This window comes from Lygodium microphyllum, chromosome 25 (genome assembly GCF_053477565.2).
Source record: "Lygodium microphyllum isolate KBCC chromosome 25, Lygodium_microphyllum_v1.1.10, whole genome shotgun sequence".
In the NCBI taxonomy this organism is placed as follows: domain Eukaryota; kingdom Viridiplantae; phylum Streptophyta; class Polypodiopsida; order Schizaeales; family Lygodiaceae; genus Lygodium; species Lygodium microphyllum.
In genome coordinates this window covers 70,821,232-70,839,209 of record NC_141159.1, presented here as the reverse complement: position 1 = coordinate 70,839,209, position 17,978 = coordinate 70,821,232, and the positions used below count along the sequence as shown (strand labels likewise).

General features: G+C 42.2%; 1 protein-coding gene across 2 annotated transcripts in view; it reads right to left on the bottom strand.

Annotated features, from left to right (window-relative positions):
* Positions 1-12,803, bottom strand: part of LOC148014362 (uncharacterized) — an 89,581-nt gene extending 76,778 nt beyond the window's left edge. For both annotated transcript variants that reach the window (XM_087666871.1, XM_087666872.1), the window contains exon 1: positions 12,531-12,803. In XM_087666871.1, coding sequence (XP_087522997.1) covers positions 12,531-12,632 — 102 coding nt within the window. In that variant the 5' untranslated portion in view covers positions 12,633-12,803. The remainder of the gene's footprint in view (positions 1-12,530) is intronic.
* Positions 12,804-17,978: the final 5,175 nt, after the last annotated feature.

The following is a 17,978-nucleotide window of genomic DNA, read 5'->3' as shown; positions in this document are numbered from 1 at the left end:
TTCGTATTCCTTCCAGCATGGATGCACGGAGCTAGTGGCCTCTCTCTCGAGGTTGAGTTTCGGTTTTCTCCTGTTCACTCTGTCTACTGTTCTTTACTACAGGTTACCTTTGCGGTGGAAATCTTGGATCTTAGGGGTCGTCTTCTCTTCTTGCCTTGGTCACTTGGTCAGCATGGAGCCACCTCCCGAGATCGAGTACGGACTTATTCTATGGTTTTTGGCACCACACAACGTCCGACATTCCTCCTATGCATTTCATGTTTTCATCATCTTTGTACTAGGGCGCTTGGGCAAGTGAACAATTTCCCCACGAGGGACACTGTCCAAGTGGCACCTGCTGCATGAGCATTCTTCAGCATGTAGCATTGAATCTCCACCTCACTCTTCTCTTGTTCCCCTTTTTGAGCCTAAGAGGGGGTGTTGAGAAACCCTTCACCCGCAGTTTGCGTTTTTGTGTTTCTGCGTTTTGCGTTTAAGGTTTGCGTTTAGGGTTTGCAACCCCAAAAAGGGGCACCATCCTAGACTGACTATGCCTATATATAGGCAACTCTCTCATTCATTCCTCACGGCTGAACCTCTCCACTACCCTCACACCCCTTCAGGATGTCATTGCGGTTCGTGGTTTGTGGTTATTTTCATCATCTTCCTTGTGCTATTGCACCCTTGTTCCCTTGTATCACATTCATTCCATGATTCGGAACTTCATCATTCCATTCATCAGAGTTTCTTCTCTCTTATCTTCTCTTCTACATGTTTGCGGAGTTTACTCCGTGTTCCTCCCTACCAACCCTACTGTCTCGCTAGTACGTCATCTTTTGACATAACCCTAATCTCTCATATGATGGTGTGAGGGGTTCAATCCTGAATGAAGAAATTAGACGTAAGTTTAGCAGAGAAGGCAGCAACTCAGCTTACAATGTTAGAGGCAAGGGTTGAAAAGAAAAATGCAAATGCTGGACAGAGAAGCAGAAGCAAGAGCAAAGGAAAGGAAAAGAGTGATATTACTTGCTATCAGTGTGGTCGGAAGGGCCACAAGAAGCCTGATTGCAAGTTCTACAAGAAGGAACAAGAGAGAGAAGAATGCAAGAGACAAAAAGAAGAAAGAGGATAAGACAGATGTATCTGAGGCAGCCAAAGGCAAGAAAAAGGCCAATGTGGCCTCCAATGTAGTCATAGAGGAGCTCTCAAATGCAAAGGCTGATGTACTATGTGCAGTAGATTATGATGCCATTGTATGGCACATGCAAGATATGCAGATTACCAAGGCTGATGTGATTGATGCACTTTTGTCAGTTGATGATGGTGTCACTCAAACTTGGATTGTAGACTCTGGTGCCTCTTTTCATGTAACTCCTTGCTTGGAGTGTTTTGTTATGTTCAATGCAGGCAATTATGGAAAGGTATATCTTGGAAATACCCATGCTTGCAATATTGATGGGATAGGCACTATATACTTGTCTTTGGATAATGGGCAAGAGCTTGTGTCCAAAGATGTCATATATATGCCTTGCATCAAGATGAGTTTACTGTCTGTTGGTCAACTTGACTTGCATGGTTACACTACACCATTTGGTGGTTGTTTGTGGAAGTTGAAATTGGGTTCCATAATGATTGCAAAAGGAACCAAAAAGGGCACTTTATAGTTGCTGAAATTGGCTGTCATTTAGAGTTGTGGCACAAGAGATTAGGCCATATGAGCCAAAAAGGACTTAATGTCCTTACCTCTTTCAAGAGGGTTGATGGAAAAGACTCTAAACTTGATTTTTGTAATGACTGTCAATTTGAAAAGCAAATGAAAATTTCCTTTTACTCTAGTGTCTCCTGTAAGTCCAATGTCTTGGACTTAATGCATTCTAACGTATGTATTGATGATTGTTCCAGAAAGATTTGGGTTTATTTGTTGAAAAAGAAAAGTGAAGTGTTTGCTGTTTTTTAAACTTTTCATGCATTTGTGACCACTCAGACAAGTAGAAAGCTGAAATGCTTGAGAATTGATAATGGGGATGAGTTCACATCTACTGAGTTTAAGTCTTTTTGTACCTTGCATGAAATCAAGAGGGAGCTTACAGCTCCTTACAGCCCTTCTTCAAATGGAGTGGCTAAAAGATACAATAGGACTTTATGTGAAAGAGAGTGATGCATGTTGTCCATTGCTAATCTCCCTCATGAATTTTGGGGAGAGGCACTTAAAAACCGCCATTCACATTTGCAACCACTCTCCAGACAGGTCCCTAAATAATGGATCCCTGAGGAGGTTTGGTTTGGCAAATCAGCCTCATATGACCATTTGTGATGCTTTTGTGAATGTTAGAGATGAGTTGAGGAGTAAACTTGACCCGAAATCCACAAAGGCATTTTCATGGGCTATGGTGATAAGGGTGAATTTGGCTATAGAGTGTGGTTACCACAATCCAAGAAAATTGTTTGCAACCGTAGTGTTGTGTTTAATGAGGCAAAGTTGCTGAAAAGTACTTTAGCCTCTGATGAAGACATGAAAAATGTCAAATTTCAGAATTTGCAGCCACCTATTACTTCGAATGATGAGCCTCATGATGCTGTACCACAAGCTAAAATTGATGATCAGCCAGTTATTTTTTAGCCAGATGATGATGGGCAGCAAATAGAAACACAGGGAGGTCATGGACAGCAAGATAGACTTGCTGATTATGAAAATGCAGGTGCTAGAAATGAAAATGAAGGAGCTGTACAGCATGAACAGCATGCTGAAAATGGCTTATAGCAGCCAATAAATGCTGAAAATAACATACCTCCTGATGTAGACCCAATTCTTGAGAATGTAGATCATTGGGCACACAAGTCTACACACTTAAGAAGGAAACCACATAGATATGACCCCTCTTTGCACTATGTGATGCTTACAGATGAGGGTCAGCCTCTTACATATAAAGAGGCCGAGTCATGCAAATTCAACAGTAAGTGGGAGCTAGCTATGCAGAAAGAGATTAAATCTCTGTATGCTAATGATACTTGGGATCGTGTCGTTGCCCAAAGGAAGAAAGCCTCTTCCAAACAAATGGGTTTACAAAGTAAAGTCAATTGATGGGAAACCCAAGTACAAAGCAAGATTGGTTGCCAAAGGGTATGCACAGAAGGAAGGAATTGACTTCCAAGAGGTCTTCTCACCTACTGTGAAGATGACCATTCTACGTGTGCTTTTTGCTCTCACTACTGTATTAGATTTAGAGTTGTACCAAATAGATGTGAAAGCAGCTTTCCTGCATGGTGACATTGATGAGGCAATCTACATGAAACAGCCCAAGGGCTTTGTAGTTCCTGGAAAAGAGCAGTTGGTGTGTAAACTAAAACGCAGCTTGTATGGGCTAAAGCAAGCATCACAGCAATGGTACAAAAAGTTTGACACTTTTATGCTCTCTCATGGGTTTACATACAAGCATACAGACCATTGTTTGTACATGAAAAATGATACAGATGGCAACCCCATCATACTTGTTTTGTATGTGATATGTTGCTAGCCGGGAAAAGAAAGACTAGCTTGGATACTCTCAAAGATCAGCTAAAATCAGCTTTCTCCGTGAAAGATTTGGGAAGTGCATAGCATATATTGGGCATGAGGATTCGCACGGATAGAACACAAAAATTGTTATTCTTATCTCAAGAGAAGTACATTGAAACGATACTGGATAGATTTAAAATGGCTGAAGCTAAGTCTCTTGGGGTGCCCTTACCTCCATATCTTAAGCTTAGTAAAGCCAACAACCCAAAAGATGACATGAAAGCCAATGCTATGAAGGGAGCCCCTTATGCATCAGCTTGTGGCTCTCTTGAGTATACTATGGTCGCTACTCATCCAAACATTGCTCATGCAGTGGGAGTAGTCAACAGGTTTATGTCAAATCCTGGCAAAACACATTGGGAGGCTGTTAAGTGTATTCTTCGATATCTAAATGGTACACAAAGAAAGTGTATTTGCTATGGGTGCACTTAGTCTGCACAGTTATTGTGATGCAAACATAACAGGTAACTTGGACACTCGCAAGTCCACTAGCGGGTATGTCTTTACAGTTGCTGGTGGGGCCCTTTCTTGATGCTCTAAGTTGCAGGAAAAGATAGCACTAAGTACTATTGAAGCTGAATACATATCAGCTACTAAATCTTCTAAGAAAGCTATATGGTTTAGCAAACTTGCAGAGAATCTGGGCATGTCTATGAGTACTCCAGTGTTGGAATGTGATAGCCAAAGTACTGTGTATCTGGCTAAGAATGCCATATACCATTCACGCACAAAGCATATAGATGTGAGATATTACTTTATCAAACAAATTCTAAAAGATGGTCTAATCACATTGACCAAGATCAAAACACAGGACAACCTTGCAGATGTTCTCACTAAAAGTCTCAGCATGAGCATTGCATACGACTAGTGGAAGTTGGTTAAAGGTTCACTTCGAACCTTTAAGTGGGAGATTATCGAGATGTAAATGTCATTTATTCACCTCCGTGTATTGTACACGTGTATTATTATTTTATACATGTGAATGCACCCTTACATACCCTAAGTATAAATACATTTTATTCTTTGTGTACCAAGATCTTCACGCTTCCCGATAGCCACTCTCAACAACTAGCAACTCTCTCTCTCTCTCTCTCTCTCTCTCTCTCTCTCTCTCTCTCTCTCTCTCTCTCTCTCTCTCTCTCTCTCTCTCTCACGGGCGAATGACGGGCGAGCGTGTCTGACGGGCGTGTCTGACGGGCGAGCGTGTCTGACGAGCGGGTCTGACGGGCGAGCGTGTCTGACGGGCGAGCGTGTCTGACGGGCGAATGCTGACGTGCGAGCGTGTTTGACGGGCGAGCGTGTCTGACGGGCGAATGTGTCTGACGGGCGAGCGTCTGACGGGCGTGCTAACGGGCGAGCTGACGGGCGAATGCTGACGTGCGTGTGACGGGCGTGGACGAGCGTCTGACAGCAAGCATCTGACGGGCGTCTGACGGGCGGGACTGTCGTGAGTGCCGCCACTGGGGAGCTGCTCTGCAAGGTCACGTCTCTGCACAGGGAGACAGCCACTGTCCTGCAGGACACGAATGTACTTAGAATGACATGAATGCTGGCTTGTCTGCTGTGTCCTGGGTGAATGTACTCTGGCAGCAGTGACGAATGCAGACACTCTCAGATTGCACTTACTCTCTCAGACTGACATAAATGCATGCACTGTGAATGTACTGTGGCAGCAGTGACGAATGCAGACACTCTCTCAGATTGCAGACACTCTCTCAGACTGACATGAATGCAAACTGACATGAATGCAGACACTGTGAATGTATCGTGGCAGCAGTGACGTATGCATACACTGTGAATGAACCTTGCATGCTGTGTGGACTGGAAACCTACGGGATCTCAGACTGACGCACATTAACATTTCATGTTACAGTCATATCCTATGATGCAGTCACATTGACAGTCTATGATATACTGTCTCTAGTTCATGCTAGAGTGATAGTTTATGTCACTGGTTTACTACTCTACCCAGACTGTAAACAGTTTTATGCTATAGCGCATACTATAATTACGATGGAAGAAACTGACAATGAAGGAATCACAAAACCAGCCATGGAGACAATGTTTCATACACCGCCAAAGAACACGAGATACAAAACCTATGGGCGTAAAACCCGAGATTGGAATGTCTCTCCAGGGTCGAGTAGATATGGGAAGACATCCCGCAAAATTAATGAAACACTATATGAGGAGATGTTGACCATACTCCGTGCTGAAATACGTACCATGAGGAAGGAAATGGAAAAGGACATACAAGAGCAGGTTCGAGCTGAAATGATGGAAGAACTAAAAAAGGAGATGCAACAAACTTTGGATGCATGCATGGCAGAGAAAGACTCATTGATCTCTAATCTACAAGAAGAACTAGACGAATGCAAAAAGAAACTGGACACACAAAAGGAACCACAAACCGCACCGGAACTACAAAAAGAAATGGATGTTTTAAAAAAGAACATGCACACCTATGCAAGTGTGGTGGAAGGCACCCAAAAGAAAATGGAGAATGTTGAGAATACCGTCAAAGAAAATGCAGAATGGATAGATGTGGCAAAAAAGAACAAAGGAATGCATGGCAACAAAGTGGAAGTCATGAATGCCACCTTGGAAGAAGAGGCAAAAAGGCGGGTACGCGCACTCCACGTAAGAGTGGTTGGACTAGACGAGAAAAGCTCCCCAATTGAAGATGCTACAGCTCTTGCCACCAAAATTGGAGCTACAAATGTACCCATCATTGGGGCTTGGCGAGTCGGGAAGGCTGACACAAAAACAAAAGTCCTCATCTTGAAGTTTGGAGACCTGGAAAAGAAGAGAGACTTCCTCTCTAAGAGGATCGCTCTCAAAGGAGAAAAGATCTACCTAGATGAAGACCTCACCCCAGCCCAGTTAGCCCACAGGAGGGAAAATATGCCACGTGTTCTAGAGGCACGGAAAGCAGGTAAATGGGCTGTATACAGAGATGGAAGAGTCATCATCACAGAGAAAAGGACGGCATGACGGTGCGCGGCCTATGAGACCCTGAAGTTCACACTGTGGAATTGCAATGGCTCCCTTAAGACAGATGTAGGTTATTTTGAGGATACTTTCAAAGGTATAGACATTGCTATGTATACTGAGACACATCAATGTAAAGACAGTCGTTTACCTGATGTATATGGATATAGATGGGAAAGTGTATATCGCCCTCAGCCTAGACGGCCTGGAGGGACGAGGGGATCAGGAGGTGTGGCAATTCTATTTAGAGAAGAGCTCCGAGATACAGTCCAAGTGGTACATAGAGATGTAGAGGCAAGATACATGTGGATCAGGTTACGTACAAGCAGAACTCGCGACATGTATATTGCCATATGCTATTTTCCCCCTGCATACTCTAAGTTTGCCCCTAAAGAGGCATCCCCGTATACACCACTATATGAGGACATAATGGGATACATGAGAATTGGGGATGTTCTACTAGCAGGAGACTTTAATGCACGCACAGGAAACAACCAATCTGCTTTCTTTGACACTAGTGATGAGATGTTCAGAGATATTGCATTAGATGAAGTGGGATTAGTTAGATCAGCCCAAGATAGAGAGAGAACAGAATATGGAACACACCTACTGGCACTAGGAAGTGCACATGGTTTGGCCATCCTTAACGGGCTACCACAGTGGCCAAGATCTAATGGCTTCACATGTTGGAATAACAAGAAGGGGTCAAGCACAGTGGACTATTTGATTGGATCACCCAACTTGCTACCTGACATAAAAAGTTTTGAAATCTCGGACAGACCAATTGGATTAGTAGCAGACCATGCTATTCTAGCTTTCACAATGCAATATGGGCATATACATGAAGCACAGTCACATATACCAAAATTACCACGCTATGATTTTGTGGAAGCGACCTCACACATATACAGCATTACTGTGCGAGATGCATTGAGGGAGCTAGACACACAGGCCTCTCTGGATGAGTTTACAGGACAGTTGGCCGAGATAATACACACTTCAGCAGCATACGCTTTCCCACACACTACACCGTCACATAAACCTCCACGAGGTAATGCTCCACAGAATGGCTGGTATGATGATGAGTGCAGAGAGACACGAGCACGTTTTCAGCGAGAGCTGGCACTTGGTATATGCACCCATAAGCATGCTCGAACACTCTTCAGACGGTTGGTACGCAAAAAGAAGCAGGAATACCTGAGCAGACTAGAAACAGAAATGTATTCCATGTTCTTGGGGCAGGACAGCAAGAGAGCGTGGAAAAAGATGCATGAGAGCCAGCCACCCCTACAAATTACTAGACCGGATGATTGGCATGGATATGCTTGCACACTCTATGATATCCCTGACCAAGAGCCTATGCCACTCCCCTCAACCTCAAGACCAGCAAATTGCAGATTTTTCACAGAAAAAAAAGTGAGGAATGCCATATGGAAGCTGAAAAATGGAAGAGCCCAAGACCATGAGGGTTTAGTGGTTGAACACTTCACGCATGCCTGTGATATTCTGGCACCAACGCTGGCTCACATCTTTAATAGGGCAGTTTGTGAGGGATTTCCAACCTGTTGGTCAGACCATATTATTGTGCTGCTCTTTAAGAGTGGAGACCCCGCGCTACCTAGTAACTACCGAACTATCATGATTGGACACATGCTGGCCAAGATGTATGGCTCTATCGTGGAACAAGCGTTGAGTGAATGGGCCGAGATGCATGGCCTGAGGTCAAAAGGCCAGGCTGGCTTCAGGAGGGGATATACAACTCTAGACCATATCTTTACGTTGAGGGCAATCATTGAAGAAGGCAAGGCATTCAAGAAAAAGATCTATTGCTATTTTGTGGACTTTCGCAAGGCCTTTAACACAGTGCCACGTGCTAGACTCATGAAAAGAATGCAAAACATTGGTGTGCCCGTAGAGATACAGTGGAGTATCTATGCCCTATATGAGACAGTGACAGATAGAGTACGAACACCTGAGGGCATCTCAGATACAGTCAATAGCACCATTGGGGTGAAACAAGGCTGTCCACTTTCACCGACACTTTTTGGGCTGTATATAGATGAAATTTCAGAATATGTGGATAGGACAGGTGGGGCCGGAGCCAACCTAGCTGGAGTGCTGATACCATTACTGCTTTATGCCGATGATATTGTACTTATATCTGACTTACCTGAGGGACTAAATAGACACTTGGATGCATTATCAGCTTTTTGCAGAGATAGAGATCTTAAGGTGAACCTTGGGAAAACCAAAGTTATGGTATTTAACACTTCAGCTGCTTGGGTGACAAGAGCTGAGCACCAGTTTACTTTTGACAGAGAGCCAGTGGAAATGGTTAGGCAGTATGTTTATTTGGGGGTCACATTGAAGGGACCACAGTTCTCTTGGAGAGAGACATCAGAGGCTCGTTTGGCAAAAGCATATGCAGCCTTAGGGGCATTGGAGAGGCAATGTGCTCACATACAATTTCATGAGCCGCGCACCAAACTGTGGCTTTTTGACACCTTGGTTACACCCACACTCCTATATGGGGCAGCTATTTGGGGTCCGAGTTTGTTTCACACGAGGAGACAGCCTTTGGGAGACCAGGATGGACCAGAGAAGGAATACTATGATGGATGGGAGCATATGGAAAGACCACTGGTCATGATGATCTCACGCATGATACGAGCGAAGAGCTCGACCCCACATGAGATTATCAGAGCTGAGTTGGGGGCATCACCCATGGTGGCTGAGGCCTTGGTTCAGGCAGTGACTTTCATATATAGACTATGGGAGCTCCCCCAAGATAGATACCCACGGCTAGCCCTGGCCTCTTCTAGACAACTAGCAGCAGACGGTGACAGACACTGTTGGTATGCTCAGATGAGTACATGGATGTGTCTACATGGTCTGCAGATTGACAGACTACCCCCCTTTGACTATAGCCTGGATTGCCCTACACTTGACCTAAGCCGATCAGAGCTAAACCATGTGATCAGAGCAGACATACTGAAGTTAGATACGGAGAAGACCTGGATCCGACCCCCCTCGCCCCATGGCACGAGGATGGCACACTACCAGACCCACTTCCTCCAGGTATCTGAGGATGGTTTCATCACCCGACCCAATTACATGGACACACAGCTGCCTCATGGACTACGCACAGCTATTGGTCAAATCCGCACCTCATCCCACCACCTGAGGATTGAAACAGGCAGATGGGAGGGTATACAGACAGAAGAACGCATATGCCCACTATGCGACAGAGAGCCAGAGACAGAGGAACACTACATCTGCCGATGCACTGTATATTACGACATACGAGGTAGATACCACTGTCTGTTTCGAGAGGGTTTTGGACCCCCGAGACAGATCATGCAGTATGAGGATCAGAGATGCTTGGGATTTTTCCTCTTGGAGCTCCAGAGGCGCAGAGCAACAATTCTACGGAGTAGGAGGCCCCCACAGCTCGGCTCACATAGACAGAGAGCAGTCACTGACTTTTTCATGGATACACGACAGAGTATGGCAGATACCACTACTACTGCCACACAGCCTACAGGAGTACATCATCATTGGACCTCATCTTCTGTAGGTGTCCCTTTGGATAGAGCAGTGGCACTTAGCCGGTCTAGGCGCCCACGTCCACCCGGACGAAGGCCTAGACATCCACACCACAGACAAATTAAAGCCATCATTGAGCGCCACAGGAGACAGATGCCAAGACGCCTTAGCTATGCAGAAATACACTTCCCTAGAGAACAGACATATCATTGATGGAGAGTTTTCCTTTCTCTACTCTCACTTTCAGATCACTGACATGTTTCCCTTTTATGGGACACTATTTCATTTCATTTCCTTTTCAATCTTATAGGCATGTTTTCCATCTTTTTTCTCATTCTAGATGAGAAACACACCATCATTGTATGTACTGCTTTGTCTCATAGACCACATTGGCCTTTTAGAGACGTTAATATACTCTCTCTCTCTCTCTCTCCAAGCTATAAAACAAATTGAATGGCTAAGATCCAACTGGCATAACTTATCACACTTTTGCCTTTGACACCTACTATATCCTCGAGATCCTTAACTCGTTACCATGAAATAACTGTCATGTACATCACATATGCTAAACAACCTTACACATTTGATTAATAACTTAATCAAATATTATCAGCAAGATTAAAGCATCTCAAAATTTCACTTCCCCGTGACAGCTAAAGACAAGAGACAAAGGAAAAGAGAAACATTGCAAAAGAAAAAAACTCACAAGCAAAGAGATGCTCGAAAAATGGAATCCATATACCAAGACATGAGACAGTACAGATCCAATGCAAGTCACTAGCTGTCAAGGCATCAACATCGACTCTTTGTCTCCACCAAAACTTGAAGGAGGAGAATGACCATGATTGAGGAGGAGAAGCTCCAATATATAGGTATGAAATAGGCCTTAAATAAATGCTGGTCAATCAACATTAATGTTGGTTGACTTACATTATAAATGCCAAAATTTGGATAAAATAACCACAACAAAAATGCCTAAAATAAGTACAATGTGCCCAACCCTAAATGACATCCACAAACTCACACATGATGAAACCAGCTTTTCTCCTTGGATAGGGTGGTAAATAACCCAATTAAACACTAATTACAGCAATTAACAAATTCACAAAATTAAAAATGCACACTTTACCACTTTAATCTTGGACATTGGACACCCTATTGGCCCCAAAACAGACGCCCCTTGCGATATTTCTTTAACTTTTGTTACAAATGGATGAAGTACGACTGAGATCCTTTAACCTCCTCGGCTAATCAAAGTGCCGCTTGCTGTCAAAACTGACCAACAAGCCTCCATACCAATTTGTCCCCCACTCCTTCGTCAACCCCCCCCCCCATTCCCGATCCTCAAGAAATGGAGGCTTAAGGGTCCTTTCTATCATTTGTCATTTCTATACACTCGTCCAATTACTGACCATTCATAAAATTGTATCGTGTGTATCATACACTCTGCATTTCTCTTTTTGCCTTCGTATTTCCTTACACCAGGGCTGTCACAAACCGACAAAGAAAGAATGCAATAAAGAATCGTTGCCTAATTGTATAGTGTGTCATCTTGGTAATGTGTTACTCAAAATTAAAGTCAAAGAAAAAGGAGTAGAAGGAGAATAGGCCAGAGAAATCACAAAGGCCTTGCTTGATATTGGTAACTGGTCACTACTACAGATCTTCAAGTTTGAAAACAAGCATAACCTTCTGATGCTTCAAGTGATAGTAAAAGGTTTTTCAACCACCCTTGTCTTACTGTGCTGCTTCAGACAGCTTTGTGCAGGACCTTTTGTGAAAAAGAAAATTGTGTGTCAAAGGTGCATATGGTGGTGGATCATTCTACTAGTGTTTGCACTGGTAGTTTTTCTGATTTTCCAAGTCTTTCCAACAGCAAGCACAGAAGGTAATTAGCATTGGACAACCCACAAAAATAGCAACACGCCAATCGGTCTACAGAGTGTTTTCCTGTTAGAAAGGTCAACATCAGAAACAGTCTAATGCTTCTCGAGTTTTAACCATTGAAAGTGTCAATTCTGCTACTGTCTCTTCCCTATTCATACATGGCTCTGGCCCTTCTACTTGGCTACCTATCATTTCTTCTTTGCCTGGCATCACAGCAATAACCGATGCCATATTTTCTTTGATGCTATTGCTTGTCCAATCTGGAGCTGGCAAACCAAGCTATTGTTCCACCCACACACTTGGGATCCCAAATCAGGAGGTCTTGGCAGGTGGATCAGAATGCCACTTTTCTGGTAGTCCCACCCCCCTTCTCCAAAAAAAACCACCAAAAAAGAAAAAAAAAGGTTTGATAATCCCGGCTAATTGAGATCAAAAAAGTTAAGACTTGAGAATGCAAGAAAAATTTGCCCTGAGCTGCAAAGACATAAACACGTACGCGCGCGCCAACACACACACACACACACACACGCTCTCTCTCTCTCTCTCTCTCTCTCTCAATCAGGTTACTCACCAAGAACGATGGAAGGAGTAGCAGCAGAAGCAAACAGGAGATGGAAGGCATCCCTAGAGACTCGAGAGAGCTCGTGCGTGAATAGAAGATCCTTCTGGGCATGTGAATGTATCAGCAATCACGCCGGCTGTCAGGGGGTCATGATTTTGCACCAGTTCAGTTCAACAAGTATGAAAAGTTGCTGGGAAGTGCGTACATGGTATGGTGTAAACGGCCCCCCGAACCATGAAACCTTGTCCTGTGAATTAAATCTCTAGGCACGTCACATAAAACACGAGTGCACAACCGAGAGTCTTCACCAAAAACCGGTGCAAAATGAATTGTGCAATCTTTGGTAATTATGTAAACTTTAAAATTTAAAGAAAAAGGTTTGAAATTTTGAACTTCTCTTTAGTTATGAAAAATAACACATACATGTAAATTTGATACAATAGGTCGACACATCCAACCAAGTTTGGGTAGTGGGATTCATCCTGTTTTTTGTGTAAGTCCTTATTTTAGCATATTTTCGAAAGAGTATGGCTTACTTTTTGATCCTTGAAAATAGAAGTTGTACATAAATTACCATTTTTTAAATTCTGGATAGTCTAAAACTAACTTAGAATCAAATGAAGCTTATGTATATCGTACTAACTTACATCACATGGTTTTATTGATGTTTTTCTAGAAGCCATAGTTTTCCTTTTACTAGAAAACCTTAATAATATTGATGAAGAGTGCCTTGTAAAACCTAAAACCAAAAAGTAAAGAGTTGCTAAATCAAAGTCTGCTAACATTTCGGGGCTTTCACATTTGACTAATTTTTTTGATTAGGAATTAACTTATAACTTTGTAAATGCATAGTAATAACACAAAAAACATATGAACATGCTATACAAGCAACATGTCAAAGAGCTAGCATAGGTCTCTTTGTTATTTTATAATTAAGGGGAAATGTGTCATTCCCTAGTCTTTCAAGAAGTTATGCACTTTTCTTAGCTTTTCTTTAATTTCTTTTAATGTGCATTATGAGAATATGAAAAAAAAATGTAGATTTTAACCTTGTGAAAATTGTATATATGAAGATTGCAATCACCTTTGCTAAAATGAAGCCTACAATGATGAGCAAAATCGAATAAGCAAACTTTATTAATTCTAAGTACAACAATTATTAGTTTGACACTCAAAAATAACAATCAACAATGAGCTATTTAATGATAAATAACTAAGTAATTAAATATGTTAAAAATATTACTAAACATATTAAATTTAATTATTACCCTCTCTTCTTGCTCCTACCTACCCAACCGTCTACTATTGTATTTATAGCAGTCGTGTAACTACAAGGTGGCATGTATGATAGTGGTGAACAAATAAGGTGGCATGACATGAGTGGAAGTCCAACACACGAACGAGCCCCTCTCTCGATGATAACCTCTTCTACTCTAACTTGGAAATGATAGCAATAGGCCTATGGAATGAGACAAGCTATAATAACTATTATAACTATGAGTAGACTTAATCATACTTCAATGATAAAGATGAACTACGAAGTATTCGACAATATATGAATTTATAAGTTTTATCAAAGGATATTGTTTCTAATTCTTAATATGCTAGAAGTTATAATTGACTTAATACATGATTCTCCCTGCTATGAATTGGTAAAGCATTGACATTATTTTGCATGATCTTTGGTATTTCATATAATTTGGAAATATGGTTTTATGAGCAACAAGTTGGATCATGTGGGTATTACATGGACTAATCATTTGTCATCCTTTTTTTCCCTTGTTCTTCTATTTCATCCTTCTTTTCCTTCATCTTCTTCTACATAACAATTAGTGCCAATAAAACCCATATGTCAACAATGGTAATTAGTGCCAATAGCCAAAAGAATGATAATCAATGAGAACAATTGATTAACCCTTGATATCATCTTGCTTCCCACCCCAACCATCATCATCTTGTGTCCTATCATACAACTCACTTCCTACCCCTACCATCATGTTGTTTCCTACACTTCCGCTTAACACCTTAAGTATTCTATGACTGTCATTTAAGGTAGGTGCACACAAGGGTAAATAGATGTACTATGAAAAATCCATGTTTGTTCCTCTTGTATTCACAAACAATTGAATGACACTCAATACATGTGTTTGTGCACTGCTATATCAACGAAGGGTTGTTGATGCCAGGAGGCATATTCCACGGTGGATTCCGTGAGGTTTTACGGTGGATTCCGTAAACTTAGATGACCGGGGCTCATACGCAAAGAGGATTCTTTGTGCGAGAAGTTGATGGGGACGCCTGTCCTTTTCGGGCGTTTCATTAATTTAGTGTGTACATGGGTGATTCCATAGCGGGTGATTCCGCAAAATGCATATTAAATTAATAAACGTTTATGAGTTTAGAGTGCGCACTCGTAATAAATTAAGGTTAGGATTTATTTCTAACCAGTTGATTTATTTATGTAGCTGAAGACTGCTAGGTATTCACTTTTGTCGGTTTAATTGTGTTATTTTACTAACGATTGTGAATGCTTCAGTTGATGTGTAGAGATAGCAGCAGTGGCAGAGGAAAGCATTGGAGTCTAGCGGGTTTTCGACCTTTGGACTATATTTTGATAGGCGCCACGCCTATATTTTGATTATGTCTATAGAGACATCGACTATTTATTATTATTTTGTATGCGCTTATGCGCCTAGATATGTTATTTTTATTTGGACATTGAGATTGGGCGTGCCAGACTCTTTGGGCACCGTCCATTAGCTTTATTTTCCTATTTTTGGTAGAAAGCAAACTCAAAAGCTAAAAGCTTGTCATATTTTTGTAATTGGGCTATTTTTGAGCAAAAAGATTGGAAATATATATTAAATACATGCTTTGTGAAGCGCTCACACAAGGCATGGGGGAGATTCAACCCAATTTGTCTCTTGTCTCATGTCGTGCTTGCTTTCACATTGGTTTTTGTGCTAAAAAGTAGAGTGCTTTGTTCTTGGGGACCTTTGGGAATTCACTACGTGAGCTACCTGCATCCGATCTGCGCACCAGTGGTATCAGAGCGGAGCAGAGATCAAGGGCTTCCAATCGCTACCAATCTCGGGCGAAGGCGGAGCTCCAGGAACAAACGGCCTCTACAGTCAATCTCGTCGCGAACCGTCGATACAGGCAGACTTCTGGCGATCAAGAACCCCTGTTTCCACTCTCAGATCGCGAAGGACCACTCTCTGTCGGCGGAGGACCACTCCCTCAACTCCATGAACAAGTCGTGATCAACCAGTGAGAAATTTCTTATCTATTTCATCAAAAAGCTTAGTTTTAAGCTTAAGAAGCTTATTAGCTTCATAATCTTCAAATCGTGATCAACAAGAGAAGCTCCGAAATTTTCGGCGGAATCAAAAACGGTCCCCCCCCCCCCACGATCAGAAAAACGGCGGCCTTCTTCTTATTATTAAGCTTTAAGCTTAACTAATTAAGCTTAAATCCTACTCTACTCTGCAAGTTCTACTGGGCAGACAAGTCTGTAAACTCTCGGTCACGCACTCCAGAAGACAAGTTTCGCAAGTCGACACTAATCAAGTACTACAAGTCCTGCAAATCAGCTAAGTTCAGCAAGTCAACAACCCTGCAAGTCTGTTAAGTCTGCAACTCTGCAAGTCAGACTAAATCAGAACTGACTAACGCTCGAAACTCCTAGAAGACTTGTTCATTTGCAAAAACTCAGAACTGGAAAGTTGTTCGCAGCAAGCTGTTTTACCTATCTGCAAGTTCGTTGAAGTACTTTCAGCAAACGGAGACAGAAATATTTCAGAATTTCTGAAAATTGAAGAAGAAAATACCCAAAATACATAGCCTTGTAACCCCAAATTTGAGCTACGCTCATCCCGCTAACTGATTTTGAGTGAGAAAGGTTTGTTGAGTTTTACAGGATGACTACCCCACTTATGGATGATCCTATGGCTGAAGACGACCTACCCGAGCCTACCATGGAGCAAAAGCTGGATCTTATCATGTTGCAATTGGACGAAGAGCGAAGAGCTAGGCAAGCCTTGCAAGTGCAATTGACAAAGCTACAAGGAGCGTCTACTGATAAAGAAGAACCTCAAGCTGAAGATCTGATTCGCCGTACCATCGACGCCACTCTTGAAGCACAAACCATTCGCAAGGAATCCAAGATAAGTAAACGAAGTTTCAAGTTTCGCACTTTCAATGGCATAAGAGAAGGAAAGACTGTTTTATCATTCATTAGCCAGTTTGATGACTATTTCCATGAGGAAACTTATCCTGAGAAAGATAAAATCAAGTGTGTTACTAATCATCTGATAGATAGAGCATCACTTTGGTGGACTGTCGTCCGCAAGAGCATAGAATGTCCTGCTACATGGGAAGATTTTAAGAAGAAGTTTATGCAAAATTTCCTTCCACCTCAATTTCATGAGAAGGCAATCAAGCAATGGGATTTACTTCAACAACGCGACCGTGAGCCTATTCCACAGTATACAGAGCGTTTTTGGAATGCACTCTTACAGCTACGCATGCTTGAAGACGTACCAGAGACGACCCATAAGCGGAAGTACATGTCTGGACTTCTTGGACATTACTACGCTGAGGTGAATATGTTCAAGCCTGCTACCCTTGAAGATGCCATCTCCTTAGCTCACGACACTGAAGATAAGTTACGTGGAAGAGATCGACGACCACAGCCATTCCAAGCAAACGGTAATTATGGATCTAAACAATTCAATTCCAATTTCAGAAGATTTAATCCAGGTCGTTTTTCATCACCATCTTTCCGCAAGAATTGGCCTAAACCACCCGCATTACCATCCACTGTCAATCCAAATCCTAAGCCTATCCAACAAGCAAATCCAAATATACCCAGACTCCCAGCCATTGCAAATAATGTGACCAAAGCCAAGCCCATTGTATGCTACAAGTGTCACCAGCCAGGCCATCTCGCAGCAAATTGTCATTCAAAGAAGCCATCAGCACATATCAACTACCTTGGAGCTATGGACGAAGACGAGCATGAGGATATGCCGGACTTCACTGAAGAGGAAGATGATCCTGTTACTACTTCCGACACTTTACCAGGTATGCCTACTTTACATTCATTGTTGACTATGAAATGTATGGTGCATGGAAAAGAAAGAACTGTATTGCATGATGACGGTAGTACGCATGATTTTATTTCAGCAAAATTGGTAAAGGAATTGAAACTGCATACAGTACCTACGCATTATCGCATAAAAGCTGCATTTTTAGGCACTAGGTACAATGGCACACAAGAAGTTCAAAATTTAGAAATTCAAATTGGTCCATATATTGAAAGAAGAAATTTCTTAGTTGTCCCATTACAGTCTAGCGACATTATTCTAGGAATGCCATGGAGACATCAACATAATCCTAATATAGATTATTCCACACACACAATGAATATTAATTTTCAAGGAAAATCTATTACAT